Source organism: Periophthalmus magnuspinnatus, chromosome 11 (assembly GCF_009829125.3).
Source record: "Periophthalmus magnuspinnatus isolate fPerMag1 chromosome 11, fPerMag1.2.pri, whole genome shotgun sequence".
NCBI lineage: Eukaryota > Metazoa > Chordata > Actinopteri > Gobiiformes > Gobiidae > Periophthalmus > Periophthalmus magnuspinnatus.
In genome coordinates, this window is record NC_047136.2 from 26098648 (window position 1) to 26120138 (window position 21491).

Below are 21491 nucleotides of genomic sequence, written 5' to 3' on the forward strand. Positions count from 1 at the left end.
ATCAGCAGCATCCCATAATAAGCAATACCACGGGAGAAAAGGCGGAATAATCACACGTGCGCGTAAACAAAGCGTGGACGTTACACCAAGAAGAAGCAGGGCGTAAGATGGTAACGCTGGTGGCAAACGGTGATGGTTACATTGTAAATAAGATGTTAGGTTACCTGCAGGATGCTCAACTTCACTTCTCTGCGGCGCGGTCACTGCCCCAAAGCTCTGTCAAGCCACTCACGAGCACGAGCGCGCCGGATCAAGGGAGCGGATTTAAAAATAAAAGCATGGCTGTGTTTTCACGCGGTGGGGCAGCTCAGAGACCACACACTGCATATTGTTGTTCGTAAAGAAATTATTGCAATGTAATGCTGACTTATTTACAGTAGCGTTTACAGTGTATCTGCACTAAATGTTATGGATAATGGTTGTCTTATCTTTACACTGCTGCCTTTTTGGTGAGCTCCATTTACAGCTAAAAGAGGATTTTCTCCATGTTTATGAATAGATGTAAACTGTAAATGAAGTTAATTCACTAATCGAATAACTTTATTTATCCAGGGGCAATTTAAAGATGCACTATGTAACTTCTCTGGTGGGGGGACCCTCTCCTTTGTTAGGCCTGAGTCAGAGGCTGGTGAATGGCCTCTTAGTATAATTAGTATGGTTTGTATTTTAGAGATGTTATTGCTTTGTCAATATGGTTCTGTTCATTTACAGGTGCTCAAAAAACATGGATTCTTACTGTGAGTGTGATCACATCTCCAGAGATCTGACCTTGGAAATGGAAAAGTTTTATTCTCCAAACTGTGGGACAGTCTTGGCAAAACAATATCCCAATGGTGACAATCAAGTGGCAGACTCAACATCAGAAAAGTTATAGAGTTATACATAGTGAGAAAAGGCATATTAACTGGGATTTCAATCAAGAATTTGAATAATATTTCGTGGTCATCACCTTCATTCATATTTTTGTACCAACTATTCTATCCTAAAGTATCTATGTACTTAGGCAAAACTTCCATCCATTATTCTTACTAACACTGTAACATCCATGCCACTTTTATTTTTTTCCACTTATGTTTTGTTTGTTTGGTTTGAAAATGTATTTAAGCTGCCATATTTGCACTGTGGTGAAATCAGAGTATGAACTGTACCTGCTGGTGTCTAATGAAGACCACTGGGGCTGCCCATTGGCAACTTTCACACTTCAGTTTTTCCATTTGTTCCTCAGTTCCATGGGGCTTGCCAGGTGCTAAAAATCTCTCCAAGGATAGTATTTACTGTATATGCTGATGCTGAGTACAGTGATGTCATCCACTGCAGTTCCCCAAATACCATCCCATAATAACACAACATGTAGCACCGCGGTGAGCTCCCAATGACTTCATGATCCCTTAACAGGCTTATGCAACTGATCACAGCCTCATTTGGAATTATGTAAGAGCATTATCCGTGCACGCCGCTCCCAGCTGGAGTAGCCATGCAGGGACTACCCCCATAAGAGTACCCGCGATGTGGGTCAAAGCGCCACAGACAAACCCAGTGCTGTTTGAGGCTGGATCATTGGTGATTCGTTGGGCTCAGGTATAAGGGCATGAAGTTGGTTAGTTAAAACTACTGTATTACCATGATATTAGAAAGTTAAATCTTGGTTGATGTCAACAAATAACACTTAAAACGCATGTAGGCTGTGCTAATTTAAAGGATTTTATCTGTCACTGTAGTTCAGATTATTATCACAATGACACTACAATAGATCAACATGACAAAAACAATGGCACGGAAGGATGGGGTCGAGTAAATCTGTACTATATTAACAGTGGTAAATACAAGTAAATACTTAATTCTATCCCTAAAACTACTATGCTATTAAAAATGTTTAAGACACAATTTACTCCTACCTGAGTAATAGGTTTTGCTCTCATGAATACAAGTTTTGGTTGAGCAAGTCTATGATTAATAAGAGCTTTATGTTAACCGCTTCAGATATAACTTAGTTTGAAATTTTTGTGGTTTGTCATGTGAAAATATAAGATTATGTAATATTATTATTATTATGTATTATTATGTATTTATTAATGTATTAATGTATTAATTTATTTGATTGGGGAAATGAATGCCAAAAGCTAATTTCCATCTGTTGTCCCAAGGGCTGGGGGGTCACAAAAGGGCCAAAATAAAAATTGCACATTAAACTCCCATTATTTCAGTCAGTTTGGCCCATTCAAGACATTCACATTTTATACTCACCCCCTTCATATTTTGCCCAAACATGCAAATATGTCTCTATAGAAAAGTTAAACTCACATTTCCACTATAGATTATGCATTTTTGGTTTGACCATAACCAGTTTTTCATTTGAGCTTTAAAAGAACTGTATGTGGGACATTCTCTCAGGGTTACTACTATTCTACAGTTTCCCCCTTTGGACAGATAATTTATTCTGGGGGGGGGTGTCAGAGGGGGTGTCAGAGGTCACTTCTGGTGGTGGCTCGTGTGGTTCTTGCTAAATTGTATTTATATTTAATGTACTCCTTTAACAGTGGTGGTGCAAGGGAGTGTAGGACCTTATAAGAATGGACTTCTTACAAAAAAAACAAATATTACAGTTACTCTTACTTGAGCAGTACTTTGACCATTTCACACAGCTATCATGGGATGGTATTTGTATGCCTACTTGAGTAATCTTTTGAAGTACAATACAATTTCTGGATACTCTTCCCACCCCTGCGAATATATAATATCCAGTCCTTGCAATAGAAGAGCACTTCCTTCATATCACTTGTATTTGTATTTCATTGGGGAATCCTGGCTCTGGGATAAGGGAGCACCATAAATCATTGTTTAGCTGAGTCATGTGACCAGCTGGGGGAGAGACGCGGCGCTTGGTAACTCCAACTGGGCTGACTTGATTAAGTGCAGTATGAATGTATGCCACAAATATGTTATATGTTGTATGTGGAAAGTGCAATTAAAACCCATGTTCATCTATAATGTCAAGAAAACCATCAACACATTAGACAACAGCCCCATCTAGTGGAGATAAAGAAATATTACCATATTTATTGGCATCATTACATTGAGAAAAGCATTTATTTTGACCATGAAAGAACAGAAATGGAAGCTGTGCCTTTGTCCAATAAACATACAATTATAATAAAAATAAGTTCTCATTATAACCTACCAAGTAATAAAAAGTAAGAAAAATCACTGTATATGTAAAAAAATAATAATAATTTGGCTTGAACTTAAAATGATTGGTCTGCACAAAACAAATTAAAATACTTTAGAAGCATAACCCTGAATAGAAAAGGTGCCCTCATTTACATTAAGGGAAGCGATCGTTCACTTTTATCAATCACAATAATGAATCTTAAGTGTGGGAAGCAGTTCATTTAGCTTCATAGCATAACTGCTCAAGCCATTTTTCAAGGTTTTGTGTTAAAAATTAAACTGCAGATGTCAATAATGGACGGTTTGTGTTTTTGTTTTTTTGATAACGACAGCAACACATGAAGCAGTGTTTGGAGAGTAAAGACGAAAAACCCGGTCAAAAATTACTTGGGCAATTATGCTATGAGGCCAGCGATATCAGTTTGGTCAATGGCACCTCGTCTTCTACATTCTGTAAAATGAACATAATCTCACTTAAAAAAAAAAAAAAACAGTCTAATGCCAGACTTGCCAGGCTAAAAACAAGGTTACATAATAACTTTAAAACTTAAACTTCTGATTCTTTACAAACAAAAAATATAACTTTGGTGCAAATTGCAGAGTGTCTGAGTTTGGTATTTAGCTGAAATCCCTGTCGGGCAGAACCAGGGGGGCCACCAGGGTCCAGAGGAAGAGTGCTAAGCCGAGCCAACTGGAGCAGATCTTCGCCCACACCGCCGGCTTGGTGGTCTGCATGGCCTCGTAGTCTGAGTTGGGCCTAAACAAGAAAATCAAGTTCAAATAGACCATCTTTAGCATGAGGATGAAAATTGGCAGAGGCAGTGTAGCCAATGACTGTACTCAAGTAAGAGTAACGTTATGCAAATTACTCAAGTATGAATAAATGTATTTGGAGAAACTGCTACTCAAGACTAATTGTAAGAGTTGGGACAAACATTAAGCTTTTCTATTTTTTGTGGGCTATCCTTTGAAAGTACCAGGTTTTGGGCATCGTTTAAAAGAGCCTATACCTCGTTTTACTTTATTTTTGTCAAGATAAAAAGTTCTTTAGGTCATGCAATGTAAAGTAAAAGCAGCAAAATGAGACATCTGTGACTGTATAATATAATCTGTTCATTTCACATAGAATTTTATTAGGTAATAATACAAAAGCTACAGAGAGGGTCACCTTTTTTGTACAATCAGAAAAAAACTGAAAAATCACACAAAAATAAAATACTATAAAAGGAAACAAATGCATGACCCTATCCCAGACATTCAATATTATCAACATAAAGCTTTTGCCACTTATAGACCTACACAGTGGGAAGAGTAACCAAAACTCACTCAAGTAAGAGTACTGTTTCATTAAAATACATATTACCTGATTTGGAGTAAAAGTATGCAGCCCAAAACCTACTCTTTTTTTGTTTGGTTTTGGGCTGCATTCTGCATATTGCATACTTACCCGAGTAAAATTAAACGATTAACTTAGTACTACCCATGTCTGAAAATTGAAGAATACTTACATGTACCAGTTGGTCAGGGTCATCATGATGTAGAGGGAGGCGAGGAGCAGAGAGAAGTGGAAGAAGGAGTAGCTGTAGGTGACCCCATCTTCTTCGTTGTCGACAGCCCTGATCATACCATCCTCCCCTGGGGCGGCCTCCATGCCTGAGGTCAGGCCTGTGCCCTCCTCCGTCTGCATCAGCCGGTTCACCTGAGAGTTGTTGGATGAGCGGATACTGCAAAGGAAGAGAGGGAACAGAGGTTATAACTAAGCATAAGTGAAATGAAGTACATTATGTGACTGTATACTATCACTTCTGATTCTGTGACTGTCACATTTATTGTCACCAGAAATCTACATAAATACAGTTGTTGGTTAACTAGAACAGAAGAAGTCAGTAATGATGGTGTGTGATCAGTGTTTACACCGTTTACACTTGGAAATGTTTGCAGATGCAATTAAAATGTAGTAATTACAAGTAAAAAAAAAAAAAACATATTCCCAAAGCACTCCTTCATATAGCAGGTTTGTGTAAAAAATATATATTGTGCCCTTGATTTTAAGGCACAATTGTTCAGGTACGTCATGCACACTAAAAATCTGATCATTATCTGATTCCTGAGGGGCTTTATTTAAATTGTGTACACTAAATCTGATCTCTTTCTGACAGTTTACACCTGTGCAGGTTTTAACAAGGAAAATTATGCTTAAAAGGCCAAACCAATAGCCTTGGCAGCAAGATGAATTCTTCTGATTTTTGTGACTTCACAAACTCTTGAGAATCCTCTTTGCTCAGCTCGAGCTGAAACATTTGCACTTGATAGGTCTGTAGGGGGCAGTAGGTACTAGGTAGCAATGACCTAGTACAGAGAAAATTTTATTTATAATACAAGTAATGCCTGTAGTGTGGTCAAATCCATTTTGCTAAATCTACTAAATGAACACATGACTCATCCTTGCAGGAAATGAGACGTTGGCAGCGCATCCTGTTCTGAGTCCTGTTCTTAGCTCATCCTACCTGCTGTGCTTTTACCGATACTGAAGGCGTTTTGGCCATCCCCTCACCAACAAGACTGCCATGCTTTTTTAATGTTTTTTTTTTATTACTGCTTATTAGAATCAGTTCCATTTATTTATTGGCTGAATTTGGAATGTTTAGCAAATAAGCTTCATGGTGAGAGTTCTGGCTGCTAATATACTCGAGTTTGGGGCTTCATGTTTATCACCAGGTGTAAGTAATAAAGTACCTGGCATAAAGAGTACAGAAGAGGAAAATGACCAATCCCACGATGCTTTGTGCGTTCCACCACTGGACCTGACCGGGGGCCTGTGTGGGAATGGGTCCTGGAGGTGGAGTGGTGCTGCTGGGCTGGACCAGGCTCAACAGGCTGGGGTTACACACCTTGTCTGGAAAAACAAATTGCCAAGCTTATAAGTGTACAGCCAAGTCACAAAGCACGTCTTTTGGAGCAGAGTTTAGACTTTGGAGGGAAAATGTGATTATATTTCTGTAATATCACCAAGCCCTTTTGTGGTGGAGTCAGCAAGCTTCTTGTCTCCATGGCGATGGTATTACGTTGCCAATAATGTTCCAAAGCATAGCATTAAACTTATCAAGCTCCATAAAGACAAGAGTTGACACCACCAGACCAAGTTACAGGTCAGATCTGAACAGACCAGAACAGCGGTCTTTGAATAAATGCAAGATAGATACCGGTACATTAAATACCATACTGGGGAACATTCCAGGCAAAGCAATAATAGTTGCAGACTCTTAATAAAAAAAGTACATACCAAAATTTTCAGCGAACAATGGAGATTTTAAAAGGAAACTTATGTTAGCTTTCTCCTTTTGTTCTTCAGACACTACAGTGTGTTAGATGTATTCATCACTTGTGGTCCAGCAGGTGAAGTGGACCTTATTTTTCCCTTTTTAGACTACACATTGCTAACAAATAGTGCATTTACTTGAGTAACAGCTACTCACTGGGGTTGTTGGTCATGGCAGACCAGGTCAGGTACATGGTATAGAGAGAGATGAGGGAGGCCTGCAGCAGACCTGAGCTTGGCTGGGCATCCTGCAAACAAGACAATTGATAGTCATTTCTAATTGTTCATAAGTGTTGGGTTTCAGATGACATCATGACTTTCTACAGGCCATTAATATTTAATACAGAGGTGGGTAAGTAAAATGAGCACTGATAAAATGCAGGTTTTGTAATACAGTTAGTTCTTAGGTCAATAGTAGAATTGACTTGAATTTGTGAATTTACCTTTCGAATACTTCAACAGAAAGTACAATGCTGTCTGTGAAAAAGATGTCTGTGTAATCCCTCACTCATTTGGGTATGATCCATAGATCCACTTTATCCACTTTTTGTCCAGTTGGCAGATTTAAATTTTGCTTTAATATAAATAAAACTGTCTCTTGCCCCCTCATCTGGGACTATGACATTATCACAATCTAGACAGGAGGTGTTTGCAGTACCTGGACTTTGGGCAGGATGGCCACGATGGACACGATGATACAGAAGATGAAGTTGAGGCTGATGAAGACCTTGTGCTCAGTGCAGTCGTCCGGTTTGGTGTAATAGATGAAGAAGAGCACCATGGCAGAGAAGGCCAAGGCGTAATTCAGGAAGGTGACAGTCAGTAGAGCTACATGCACAAACAAACAAGTGAAAAACTCACTTCTATAACGAGGACTTGGAATTAGGTTAGGAGGAGGAAAAATCTACAGTGCACATTGTAAACAGTGTTGTCATAATACTTACATTTCAAACTCGATTTTGATACCGTCAATGTCCAGGTAGGTTCTATAGTGGTCCATGGGTGTATACTAGTCTATGTGTCTTATACTTGTGGTTATAATTGTGGTTGTTGTGCTGTTTTGCATTGAAAACGTAGACCTACACCTCAGGTTTTTCGCTCATCAATCATGTTAAAATTGATTCCATGTCTGGAGTTTGGATAACAAGAAAAAAAGTATGGCTTAACATTGCATAAGCTAGTGTGTGCCAAAAAGCACCCGCAATAAAACGATAAACCATAAACAGACAAAATTAAGACACATGACCCATTAAGAATAAACTCTGACTGAATAATTTAGAATAAAAACGTTTTATTTTCACTATATAAGCAAAAAGTCTGTCAGACAGAGGACCGTAAGCAGATAATACCAGTTTGGTTAGACTAGTGTGATGTACTGACCTGCATACCAGGCCTTTGAGTTGCCTTCTTCTGCCTTCTGCACCCAGGACTGGCTCCAGGAGTGAGCGAAGTCTACCAGGAGGATGAGCTGGATGATGATGAAGATGAAGGAGCCCACCACACCAAAGTAATACCACACTGAGAGCAGACCAAACTGTTATGCCAAGTAATACCATGTTTCTTTAACCTGTCAAAGAGCTATGTACCTGTGGTAAAGACGCCATCTGGAATGAAGAAGGCTCCCACAGTTATTCCAACCAGTATCAGGAACTTAAAGAACCAGAAACTGAACAACAACAAGTTAGTACATATGTAAACGTGTGCATATGTAAACGTGTGCATATGTAAACATGTGCATATGTAAACATGTGCATATGTAAACATGTGCATATGTAAACATGTGCATATGTAAACATGTGCATACGCAAACACGTGCATACGCAAACATGTGCATACGCAAACATGTGCATACGTAAACATGTGCATATGTAAACATGAGCTGTATCGTATTGCAATGAAGCAAACAGCATATTCACAAACATATTTCAATGCAATAAATTGCACTTTTTGCCATTAAAGGTGCATTTCCATGAAGATGCTTTGCGCTTTGCCTGAAATATTTGACAGAATGATATTAAAACAGTTCTATTATGGTTAAAAGCTCTGAAAAGTGGGTTTTGCATGTTGTAATTGTTATCCATTGCTATCCATAGGACGGGCCCCACAGCTGTACGGCTCTTTGTTGTGAAGATGTTTATGGCAACTGAGGCTCCCATTGGGCACACTTATCTATTAATATAGCAATAAGCAGGTGACGCCAACAGACCAAGTTACAGGGAAGATCTGAGGAGTGGCGACCCCGCTCACAGTAAGCATGTTTTTATTGTTCAAAAACACCTTGAAAAATAACAGTAAAATGAAATACATGGAATAAATAAATGCAAAATATATAGGATATGTTCAAAGCCATACTGCGCACTATTCCAGACAAAGTAATAACATCTCCATAGAGTCAAGCACGTAGCAGACCCTTTTACCACAAAAGTTACATAGTCTACCTTTAATAGAAAAAAAAAAAAAAATCATACCATCTAACAAAATTTGCTTGCATAATTAACTCTATGGACTATATTGTTTTCAAAAGCCAAATAAACTCTTTTTTAGTAGAATAAAAATGATATTCTTCTTTTACCTAATGACTCAACTTTAGGTTTGATTCACAATACAAGTAGAAAAGAGTAACAGAAGAATACACTTTTAGGTTAGCAAACAATTTTAGGTTGTTTGGTAATTAACTTTTCAAATAGAAAATCTTGGCTTGGCTAAAGTCAAAATTCACACATTCACTCATCAGAACAAACTTTGAATTTTTAACAGAAACAAAAATCTTGATGTGCAATTCCTGCATTTGACCACCAGAGGGCGACACACAAACACACAGCATCCCTGGGGGAGTGATCAGACACTGACCCGTTCTGGATGGCTGCGCGGGGGTCCTTGCTGCTGCGCACTCGGATCATGATGATGGAGAAGAGGAAGAAGAAGCAGGCCATGGCGAAGCACATGCGGTACACAGACTTGTAGCCCACGATAATGTCACAGTTCACTTTGCCCTCAATGAACGGGATGTTACTGCTGCCCACACAGAAGCCGGGGATCTGAAAAAAAATAACATGAATAAAATCAGGAGGCCAAGATCTAATAAAATCGAACACTTTTCAATATTATAGTAAGTGAATTGTACTAAGTGTGTATGTATATATATATAATATATATATATATATATATATATATATATATATATATATATATATATATATATATTTATTTATTTTTTTTTTTTTATTTTTTTTTTTTTATTTTTTTTTGCTAGGTTAATGTCCTTTCAAGTTCAACCTTTTAAAGTTAGTGCAAAATGAATGATCCAATGAACTGTATGAAAAATGAAAGAAAATATGCAAATTGAAGTATAAAGCTTGAGCTAATTTGTCAACATGAAAACAAATGCTGTAGTTATGGTATATAAATTTTACTAACTTTCCCACTTTGAATCCCATTTCATTTCAGAAAGGAAACGGTTACTTGTTGGGATGACTGATTTCAGAACAACTCTACAGTTTCTTTTCAAAAACAAAATAAAAATGACTTTTAAGTTAGCCTTGCCAGCAGGATGAATTCTGGGGATTTTTTTGTGAGTTCATAAATTCTTGAGAATCCATTTTCTTCAACTCGAACTGAAGCGTTCGCAGTGGAGCGGAACTGACCAATCACAGGGCAGCATTGTGGTTTGGGAAGCCAATACAGAACAAACTAAAACAAACAGCAACACTGACAAACATACATCAGCTTATTTTAGCAAAAGAAATATAGAGTGTTGTTTGGAAAAATGTGCAGAAGGTAAGCGCTTAGTGCATTTGTGGAAAGGTAAGGTCTGTGCTTTTTTCTCAACTGGATTTTTCTGGTTTGATTTTTCATCTTGTTCCACTGTTGCGACACATTGGTTCCGATCTCTTTCAGTGAGAGCCATCCAAGACTGAGAAATGTGTATTCTACAAATCAGTCTAGCGAGAGCCATTGTAACTTGAAGTACACAGAAAAACTATTCTTATTTATTCCTCCAAAGTCCAAACTCTTATCCAAACCTCATGTATTTACAGACAGAGGATTGGCTGTAGATCTTGCCATTAAAACACCTAAGCTGATCATTGACTTGACTGACCTCATCTCATGTGACTCACAATGAACTAGACCCAACAGTGAAGTAAAAAGAACTAAATCTTATGCGCGCCGACATGTCTGAAAAACCCTTGACAAAATGATTCATTTTTTAAAAAAGGAAAAAGAATCAGGCTATTGCTTCAAAATGTCTTAAATCAGAGAAATATAACACCAACTATAGTCAAATTAATTCATCCTAAAATTCCTCATTAGAAACAAAATCAAATCTTGAAACAGGTTGCACAGGCTCATAAAACATGAACATGAAAACTTGGTGCATAGAGCAGTAATTTAGCTCTATAAAAGCCTATTCAGTTAAACCTCATCCTTTCTCTTCTCTGTTGCCGGGTTACAGACTTGAAAACATTATTTGAGCAGTTGAACCATATTTTTAATATTTCTGGTCTGACTTACTAACAGCATGTGGGCAGAGGAAATGAAATGAGTGCGGTTAGAAGGGTCCGGCTGATGTGATTAGGCCGGGTGCTTGTATGAAGAGCCAGATCCATCCTGCATAATCTACAGTAGGCCTGAACAATTTGGGTAAAATATCTTGTTGTGATTTTTCTAACGAGCATTGCAAATGCAAATTAGATTTGTGATTCACATTACTGTACTATGCATACAGAAGAATTTACAAAAAGATTGACAAACAAGAATCATATTTCAGATCACGTTTGTACTGATTTAATCTACAGGGTTAACAGTTTTTACGGAGAAGAAGACAGGATTTTTTGTTGTTGTTTGTGGTAGGGCTACAACGTTAATCACAATCAAATCGAAATCACAGTTTCAGTCAACACAATTAGCAAATTGCATATTGTCATAATTTGCTTAACAAGCAAATATCAATATTTTGTGTCTCATTCTGCATAAAAACAGCTAATCCTGTAGTTTAAATCTGTGTTGTTCTGAAATGTGACTCTTCTGGACGTGTTAAAAATGTGAACTTTGAACTGAATCCTTTTATTACAAAATAAATCGCAAATGCAGTGCTTTTCAGAATAGTCACAATTAGATGTTTTGTTTTTTTCCCCCAAATCCTTCAGTCCCAGTTTGTGGTAAAAATTATGCTATGTCAAAAACTGCAGCTTTTGCAGTTTGCTAAATGCATCCATTCCATTTGCAGTTTTGGTTTTGTTTGTGATGAATCTTGCAGCCCTTCCATCTGGCCTTACATTCAGTACAGTCTAGTACCTTCTTGAGGTTGTCCTCCATGCCGGGCAGGATCATGATGATGGACACCAGAGTCCCCAGCAGCAGCAGGAAGGAGAAGGCCAGACGGCTCAGGGTGGAGTTGTAGGTGGAGGGGCAGCATGACGACAGGAGGCAGGGGGCCGAGCCACACAGACACGATGCCTGGAGAAAGGGAGAGAGACAAGTGTTAGGAAACAAGACTCCAAATCATGTTTAGAAAATTCATTTTTAACAAAAACACAAAAAAACCCAACATGTTGACACAGTATGATGGTAGATTTATTTATTATATTTTAAATTTACTGTATTGTACTTTAATCTACTTATATAACATATCTGTATACCTGCATCTTATTTGACTTCCCCCAAATAGGTTTTCTGAGTGAGATTTATCTGAGGTCAAGATCCTAAAGAACTACCTGAACTTTTCATAATATCTTTTTCACCCATCCATCCCCAGCTTGCTCTGACTTTTTTTTTTCCAACCTTCTAATCTTTATGCAGTCTTAAATATTATATATATTATATAAATATTAAAAACTAAAGGGTAGGTTTTCTATACCTTCAAATAGGTCTGTAGAGTGGACACCCTAATCACAGTAACGCATGTCATGAGGGATAAAGAAACCAAACAAATACAGAGTCTGCTGCCACAGCAACCAGCCCCCTCCTCCTCCCCCTCCTCTGCTCCTCTTCCTCCTCAGGTCCTCCCTCCCCACAAGCAGACGAGCACTGATTTACACTCTCTATAATCAGACCTGCTATTAGAGCCACAGTAGCTCTGACATGAGTCTGCTTAGAAACTCTCCTTGGTTCATCCTTTAACTCAAATACTGGAAATGCTGCCTGTAAGAAACCACTGCAAAAATAACAATAGGCTGGGTTCACATGCATCACGGCATTCTGAACAGGTTGCGTTCACATTCTGGAATTTGATGAGGGAGGAGAGAGGTTTAAACTCTATGGAAAATTTACTGTTTTTGAAACTTATAATTATTTCTTGGGGATTGGTTCCACAAATTTGTTCTGATAATAATCTTATGGCTTTAACTCCTTTCAGCACAGTCATGTCTACTGTCAAAACATAATGTTACCTAATGTTAGTTTGCTGCTGACAGAAACAATGTTGTTTCATGTGAATAAACCCAGCAATTACAGAGACACTAACCATAAACAAGGTTAAAAAATGATGGCTAAAAGCCAACATACATGTTTAGCCTGTTGTCCACCACATTTTAAACTATGCGTTCTAGCTAGAGATGCATCCATCTGATACAGGGATTGGATATCGGCGCCGATACTGAAAAACTAGCTGGATCGGATATCGGCTTCCAATTATGATCAGCTGATATTCTGTTTGGAGAAATTGACTGACTGATAAATTGAATAATAAGAGTATTTACTGGTCACAGTTGGCCCAGAAAGTCTCATAATCCTAAAATTTGTATTTACACAAAATTGTTCTGTAGATATTTGAGGGATAAATAACAGCTACGTAACACATTTGGATTACTTTTGTCTTATTATATTTTTGTTTAACAGGTTGCAATGTCACATGAACTTCCCATACTGCTATAGATTTAAGCTTCCTACAACATTTAAGGACTTTTTCCATTCAAAAGATATAATATTTAGTCTGGAATTGTTACTAACTATGGCAACAGTACTAACTCTCCATCACTCGGAGCTGAAGAACGGGTCAGAATTCCATGGTAGAATTCATTTTTAACTGGCAAAATTCATGTTTGGATTGTAATTAAAGTCATAACTAAGAATCAGGGCCAGATTAAACAAAACTGGTGTTTTTTCAATGTTTTCTCCATCTGCATCAAACAAAAAAAGAAAAGATGCATTACCAACTCAGCCACCTTCTATCTAAAAAAGCTTTGGTTTTTCATCTCATCAGTCATGTCTTTTGAGGCGCGATATATTGCTAAAGATCTATAATGCGCTAAACAATAAACACTGAAACTACTTATTGCCTCTGATACAATAACAATAATGTAAAATAATCCCAGTAAACCATTTTTAATAGACAGTATCATTCAAAAGGCCTGAGCTGCAACAAATAAATAGCAGAAATAAACAATAATTAGCCGTAGAAGTCACTTATTCAACCTTTTACAGCTTAAATGTTATTGCATTAAAATAAAAATACCCTTAATCTATCCACTTTTACTAGAAATTGTACACACGAAGAATACTGAGCCCCAAAATATACAGTTCCGGTTTTCATGTATTGAGCGATAAGTCGATATAGTAATTACCATGACAATCCTACATGTGCATAGGTTTTGATTACATTAGATCAGTCCAAAATAAAGTGGTCATTTATTGTCGAAGAAAAATATGTGGGATTTATTTTTTTCTCTAAAGTGTAAAGAAAATAATTGTGAACAAATAGAAAATGAAAAACAGAAATATTAAGTTGAAAGCAAACCTGTGGTGAAATCATGATTAAGTCTGAGAATGTTTTCAGTCGCTCTTAACCGTGAGGAGAGGACACTTCTCTGGGCTGCATATGCCACAAGCATCTGTCATGATGAGCAGAGGTGGTCCTTCTGTCTGATGTAAGAGGCTCATCATATTTGAAATGTATGAAGCACACAATTCCTTTATGTATCGTTTAATGTTTTGTTTTGGTTTTTTTATTCCTTTTTGAGTTGTTTTTATTAAATGTACTACTTTTATTTTGTATTTGTATGTATTTATTAAAAAGTGACAAGACACATTAAAGCTACCAATTGTAATTTTATTGGCTGACCATGTAGTGAGGACTATACCAAGGCTTATTTTATATAATTATAGGACTTTTAAATCAAAGTCAGACCATTATCTTTGCTTTCAAAAAACATGTTTGAACATGTGTTTTTATTATAAGATTCAGTACAAGATGTGGAGACACTGCTATGGTTTTCTTTTTAAAACATGGATGTTTACTGTAAAACATAGATGTTTACTGTATTGTCACTTTCCTCATCTTTTTTTAAAAAAATGGACCATGAACCCAGATTAAAGATGAATTGAAAATGGAATTGAATTATTAGTTTTAATGTCAAATTCCGAATTATGCAACATGTCAGACATCCTTTGCTGCTGGTACTGTAGGCCGACTTGTTGTAACAATAAAGACTCCTCATTGTGGGGGGGGAAAAAAAGGTTTTATTGTTTTACCAGTAAATATGCAGGATTGTGGCTGAAGCAAATTTCCTTCAAGAGCTATACTGTTTTTGTTTTTTTTTTTGTTTTTTTGTATTTGTTTTTCTAATTGGGTGTGTTTCGTTTTCTTTTCTTTAGGTGGTTACTTTACTTATTACTTTACTTATTACTTTTAGTGTTAATGAGCATGTTGATAATTTTTTTTTTATTCATTTATTTATATTTTTAATAGATTAATGCGTTCACTTTGGGGAGTTTGTAAACTTCTTTGGCTTCTGTTCTTGTGCAGATGGATTATATGGGCTGTGTGAAGAACTGAACACGTGACCCTAAACAAAAACAACCCGGAAGTGGAAATTTTACGTGACTTTAAGTTTCTTTTAAACTCACATTTTGGGTTGGACAAAGCAGATAGGATAACATAAGCCTAAATCACAGTAGTTATCTAATTATTATCCAAATACATCTTACAATTAAAATCCCACTCACCCAGAATCAAAGAATATTTAAAAAAATAATAATAATCATAGCAAGTCGTCTTTCTACTCAAAAAGTTAAAGAAATAAAACAGTCAAATAATGATCATTCCTAAGTCTTTTGAACAAGCGTAAATCTACATAATCGGTGACACTTTCAGGCAGTTTAGTTCAATTTTCCGTAAGATTACGTGATGTTGTTGTAGCCTCCTGGCACAGTCTTGGTCATGAGACACATTCTCCCTCAAAATTAACGATCTGTATATTAAGAAAGACAAATAAATGTGTTGAAAATACTCACGCAACTCGCAATGGAACAGGGCAGAGCCAAACAAGCCCCCATGACGTTTTATTTCTTTATTTTTCCTCAAAGACAAGTTGGCAAATACCGCAAAAGTTCAGGAAGAAACGCAACAAATATGACAAGACTAAGTTAGGAGGAATGCTAATAAATAATTTCCGGTTGTTCTATCAAAATAAAACATGTCCAAAACATACATTTAAAAAATACGAACAACATCAGACTAATATACAGAACTGATTTTAGTATTTATGCCTGCTGCTTATCAACAGTTTTATATAGTCTGTATTCATCGATTGTAGCTGCGGTATCGATGGATTTGCGTTCGTCTTACTTTGTAACAGATTTGTACTTCCTGTGCAGACTGTGTATATTTGTGCAAACCGTCATTATATGTTTCCCCTCCCATTAGTGAAGGGCGTTCACTAACAATGGAGTTCATCCTGTCTGAGCACTTTTACAGGGAAAGCAGGCCTAAATCACATCTCAACAGAGTCACATTTGTAATGTATTTACAAATGTGACATTTTAATCTTTTTTGGAATATTTTGTAACTCTCTTCTATGTTACATGCCTTGGGACAACAGAAGGAAATGCTTAACAAGACTGCAATTAAAACATATACAGTAGGCTCTACATATTTGTATTATTGTGGTATATTTTTCTTATTACTTAGGTCTTCTGTTCTAGGCTATTTCTTGCCATTTCTAGTCTGATTCTAGGAAATGTTGTTTCTAAGGAAAGCTTTCCCACTTCAGACTGTAGCTGTAGTGTTTTAGCCTTTAGCCCCACTAGACGTTCATTACATTAACTAATATAGTCGATTTAAATTGAAATTTATAAAGTATAGTTTATAAATATTATATATATATATATATATATATATATATATATATATATATATATATATATATATATATATATATATATATATATATACTCCAAAAAACACAGCACTGGCTACAACAGAATGGTAAAAAGTATGCAGAGACTCATTACATACATCAAAGGATTTATATATATATATATATATATATATATATATATATATATATATATATATATATATATATATATATATATATATATATATATATATATATATATATATATATATCCATCCATCCATCCATCCATTTTCTTCCGCTTATCCGGGGCCGGGTCGCGGGGGCAGCAGTCTAAGCAGGGACTCCCAGACTTCCCTCACCCCGGACACGTCCTCCAGCTCCTCCGATGGGACCCCAAGGCGTTCCCAGGCCAGCCGAGAGACATAGTCCCTCCAGCGTGTCCTGGGTCTTCCCCGGGGCCTCCTCCCGGTGGGACATGCCCAGAACACCTCCCTAGGGAGGCGTCCAGGAGGCATCCTGAACAGATGCCCGAGCCACCTCAGCTGGTTCCTCTCAACGTGTAGGAGCAGCGGCTCTACTCCGAGCTCCTCCCGTGTGACCGAGCTCCTCACCCTATCCCTAAGGGTGCGCCCGGCCACTCTGCGGAGGAAGCCCATTTCAGCCGCTTGTATCCGCGATCTTGTCCTTTCGGTCATTACCCAAAGCTCATGACCATAGGTGAGGGTAGGAACGTAGATTGACCGGTAAATCGAGAGCTTCGCCTTCCGGCTCAGCTCCTTCTTTACCACAACGGACCGATACAGCGACCGCATCACTGCAGACGCTGCACCGATCCGCCTGTCAATCTCACGCTCCATCCTTCCCTCACTCGTGAACAAGACCCCGAGATACTTAAACTCCTCCACTTGGGGCAGGGACTCACCACCCACCCGGAGAGAGCAAACCACCTTTTTCCGGTCGAGAACCATGGCCTCGGATTTGGAGGAGCTGATTCTCATCCCAGCCGCTTCACACTCGGCTGCAAACCGCCCCAGTGCCTGCTGCAGGTCCTGGCTCGAAGAAGCCATCAGGACAACATCATCTGCAAACAGCAGAGATGAAATCCTGTGGTTCCCAAACCAGGCCCCCCTCCGGCCCCTGGCTGCGCCTAGAAATTCTGTCCATAAATATAATGAACAGAACCGGTGACAAAGGGCAGCCCTGGCGGAGTCCAACATGCACTGGGAACAGGTCTGACTTACTGCCGGCAATGCGAACACAGCTCCTGCTCCGGTCATACAGGGACCGGACAGCCCTTAGCAAAGAGCCCCGGACCCCATACTCCCAGAGCACCCCCCAAAGGACACCACGAGGGACACGGTCGAATGCCTTCTCCAGATCCACAAAACACATGTGGACTGGTTGGGCAAACTCCCATGAGCCCTCGAGGACCCGATGGAGAGTATAGAGCTGGTCCAGTGTTCCACGACCAGGACGAAAACCACACTGCTCCTCCTGAATCCGAGGTTCGACTATCGGTCGGATTCTCCTCTCCAGCACCCTGGAATAGACCTTACCGGGAAGGCTGAGGAGTGTGATTCCCCTGTAATTGGAACACACCCTCCGGTCCCCCTTTTTATACAGAGGGACCACCACCCCGGTCTGCCATTCCACAGGTACTGTCCCCGACCGCCACGCGATGTTGCAGAGACGTGTCAGCCAAGACAGTCCCACAACATCCAGAGACTTGAGGTACTCAGGACGGATCTCATCCACCCCCGGAGCCTTGCCACCGAGGAGCTTGCCAACCACCTCAGTGACTTCAGCCAGGGTGATGGACGAGTCCGCCTCTGGGTCCCCAGTTTCTGCTTCCTCCTCGGAAGACGTGACAGTGGGATTGAGGAGATCCTCAAAGTATTCCTTCCACCGCCCGACAACATCCCCAGTCGAGGTCAGCAGCTCTCCACCCGCACTGTAAACAGTGTTGGTGAAGCACTGCTTTCCCCTCCTGAGGCGTCGGACGGTTTGCCAGAATCTCTTTGAGGCCGTCCGATAGTCCTCCTCCATGGCCTCCCCGAACTCCTCCCAACCCCGAGTTTTTGCCTCTGTGACTGCCCGAGCCGCGGCACATATATATATATATATATATATATATATATATATATATATATATATATATATATATATATATATATATATATATATATATATATATATATATATATTATCAATGTGAAATGATACAATACATCAAAATGAACATAACATGCTGAACAATATTAGCCTATACTTTGTCTGTGGCGGCACATATGAAAGGATTGCAAATAGGTTCATTGAGTACATAATAACAGAGTGCATTCTGTGTTATTGAGCCTTTGGAGATCTTGTGAAGGTCAGACATTGAGCCGAACACAGCAGCAGACGAGCCCCCATCTGTTTGTATGTGACCTTCACTGCTGTCATATAACAGACTGTGTCATGAATTCAATGGGAAGCACAACGTGAGCTGCTTAAAGTATGTTATAGGATTATGGTACATTATAGCTTATAAAATATATAAATAAGTTTAAAACTGTTATATGAACAACAAAAAAAAAACGTTTTTTAGATCAGGGTCTCTCAGTGTGGGGGTTGCAAGTAAATAGATGCATGGTCACATTTGTTATATAGCACTTTTCCAGCTTCAAGGCATTTAAAGGCTTTACACATTCACACACACATTCATACACCAGTGTACACAGACACGGGGGATGAGGTAGGTCAAATATCTTGCCCAAGGACTCAGTCATCTGTGGAAGCTAGAATCGCACCACCAACCTGTGGATCAGTGGATCTGATCGCTCAGCCATGTTGAGAGCAGGATTTGAACCACCAACTTTCAGATCAGAGTAAAAAACACAAATTGAGCCACTGTTGCCCAATCTAAGACATAGGCGAAAATATGTTTTATAAAAACATAGAGCAAAGACAGCTGCATTATTGAATGAAATGTCAAAAAAGTATAAACATTTTCAGCTTTGTGTCAATAATACATTTTATTCATAAATATTCTATATCTAATACCCATTAGTCACCACATTTCAACCCAAAATATACAACAGAAATACACATAGTTGATTCAGCTTTAAGATGTAATTTTAAAATGGTTGAAAACAGACAGATATTTTATTGCAGTCATGCTAATTTTTTATTTTTTAATGCTGAATAATACTTCTCCTACTGTCAGTTACAACATAGGTGTCCCGAGTTCGAGTTTTGGAGGTCCAGATCTTAAAATTTGGAAACCCCTGTTGAAGGGCGTCATTTTGTTTAATACAGTTGTCTAGTTATTAATAGGCCGACACTAAACATATATTCAGACTCTGAAGGCTGGAGATGAGCTTCAGTGGTGGAAGAAGTACTCAAAGGATCACATGAAAAAACATCAACTTAAGCAAAAGTATTAAAGTATCCATTTAAAAATGTCCTCAAAGAGTAAAAAGTAAAAGTAATTTGTGCATATTTTGCGGTTTTATAAGGCTTCAAATGTAGTGATTTTGATCATGATTTGTGCAGAAACAGCTCTGCCTAAATTCAGTGATTTTACCTCACCTAAATATTACATTACAAGTTAGACTCTGACAGGCAAAACTACTCTAAATTAGCTGAAACTATTTATAAAAAAGCACTTAAGGTATTAGACAAAAAGCCCACTAATTATCAATTCTGCAGAATACTTGACAAATACAAGTTTCTTAACACAATCAAACATGTAGATTTAATTCTGGTAAAGTTTTTAACAATCTGGCTCCACCTCCTCTAAAGACATTTGTGAAAAGAAATTCAAACTGGACAAGAGCATGTTCTAGAGGTTATCGCTCTGTGCCGTTTTAGAAAAGTTCTTCCGGTCAAGTCTCTTTTGCTTCTGGAGCAGGTCAGACATGGAACACACTGCTGCTCGCACACAGAGCTCTCAACACTGCAGCATTTTCAAAAGCTTTAAAGCGGTGATTGTTCAAGGGTCAAAGTGTCTCTGTGTTTAACTAAAAGATATTTTTTATTGAGGTGTTGTTGGTTTAACTTTTAACTAACTTGAAATGAACTGTTCTATAATTGTCTGTACTGTGTGTTGTATGCATAATGTGAGTGTTGTGTGTATAGTATGTTGTCTGCATAGTGTGCTGGTGTGTTACATGCTGAGGAACCAAAGATGGAAATGATCCACGCTGGCTTTAATCTTTACATATTTACATTGTTCATTAATATGTGCTGTCCTGTTACAAATAAATAAAATAAGGAAATAAGAATCTTTTTTTTTTTTTTTTTTTTTTTTTTCTAGCTGTTTTTATTTGTATATTTTTGTTAACATGTTAAAATACTCCTTTGACTTTTCAGCAGGTCTCAGACAATAATGAAAAATACTTTTACTTTGCAGTTCACTTCAAAAATGTAGTGGAGTAGAAAATACAGACAGATACCTTATCTTTTTATTTATCTATTTAACGCAAGACATACAAACATAGTGACCGTACATATACAATAGTGACAAGTGGAGTGATATATCTGTGTGTGTGTGTGTGTGTGTATGGGGGGGGGGGGGGGGGGGGGGGATACTACTACTACTACTACTACTACTACTACTACTAATAATAATAATAATAATAATAATAATAATAATAATAATAATAATAAAATAAAAATAATTAGGTGTTCATTCGGGTATAATGGCACATTGTTTGCCAAAATGTAAATCAACAAATTTGGTGTTTTTCAAATTGTCAAGATGTTGTCCATTTTTATGATCTAACTAGAACCCTTCATACACAGCCCTATTGTCTGCTGGAATGAGTGTTAGTGTGACAGCTATTTTAAGTCAGGAGAAGTAGAGTAAGCTGAAGCACTAGTTCTTCCTGTATCCTGAAGCATTAGCCCAGATAAAGGAGGACAGGACCATTCACACTTCACAC

The 21491-nt window shown here is 38.1% G+C and overlaps 1 protein-coding gene across 1 annotated transcript; it reads right to left on the reverse strand.

Moving 5' to 3' along the window:
- Positions 1 to 3027: 3027 nt before the first annotated feature.
- Positions 3028 to 15839, reverse strand: serinc2 (serine incorporator 2). Its single transcript, XM_033975232.2, has 10 exons — positions 15719 to 15839; positions 11783 to 11944; positions 9338 to 9525; positions 8074 to 8153; positions 7868 to 8005; positions 7146 to 7315; positions 6645 to 6735; positions 5905 to 6064; positions 4677 to 4892; positions 3028 to 3925 (listed from the first exon to the last, which is right to left on the reverse strand). Exons 1-10 carry the CDS (start codon positions 15758 to 15760, stop codon positions 3787 to 3789), a joined length of 1386 nt encoding a protein of 461 aa, XP_033831123.1. The 5' UTR covers positions 15761 to 15839; the 3' UTR covers positions 3028 to 3786.
- Between the last annotated feature and the right edge of the window lie 5652 nt (positions 15840 to 21491).

What these genes read in the sequence shown, in the direction of transcription:
- serinc2 (XM_033975232.2), bottom strand. Translation starts at nt 15,760, where the DNA reads ATGGGGGCTTGTTTGGCTCTGCCCTGTTCCATTGCGAGTTGC. An exon ending in CGCGCAGCCATCCAGAACGG is followed by an intron (nt 8,154 to 9,337) that starts GTCAGTGTCTGA and finishes GTTGTTGTTCAG; the next exon opens with TTTCTGGTTCTTTAAGTTCC. An exon ending in CTCAAAGGCCTGGTATGCAG is followed by an intron (nt 7,316 to 7,867) that starts GTCAGTACATCA and finishes TTGTGCATGTAG; the next exon opens with CTCTACTGACTGTCACCTTC.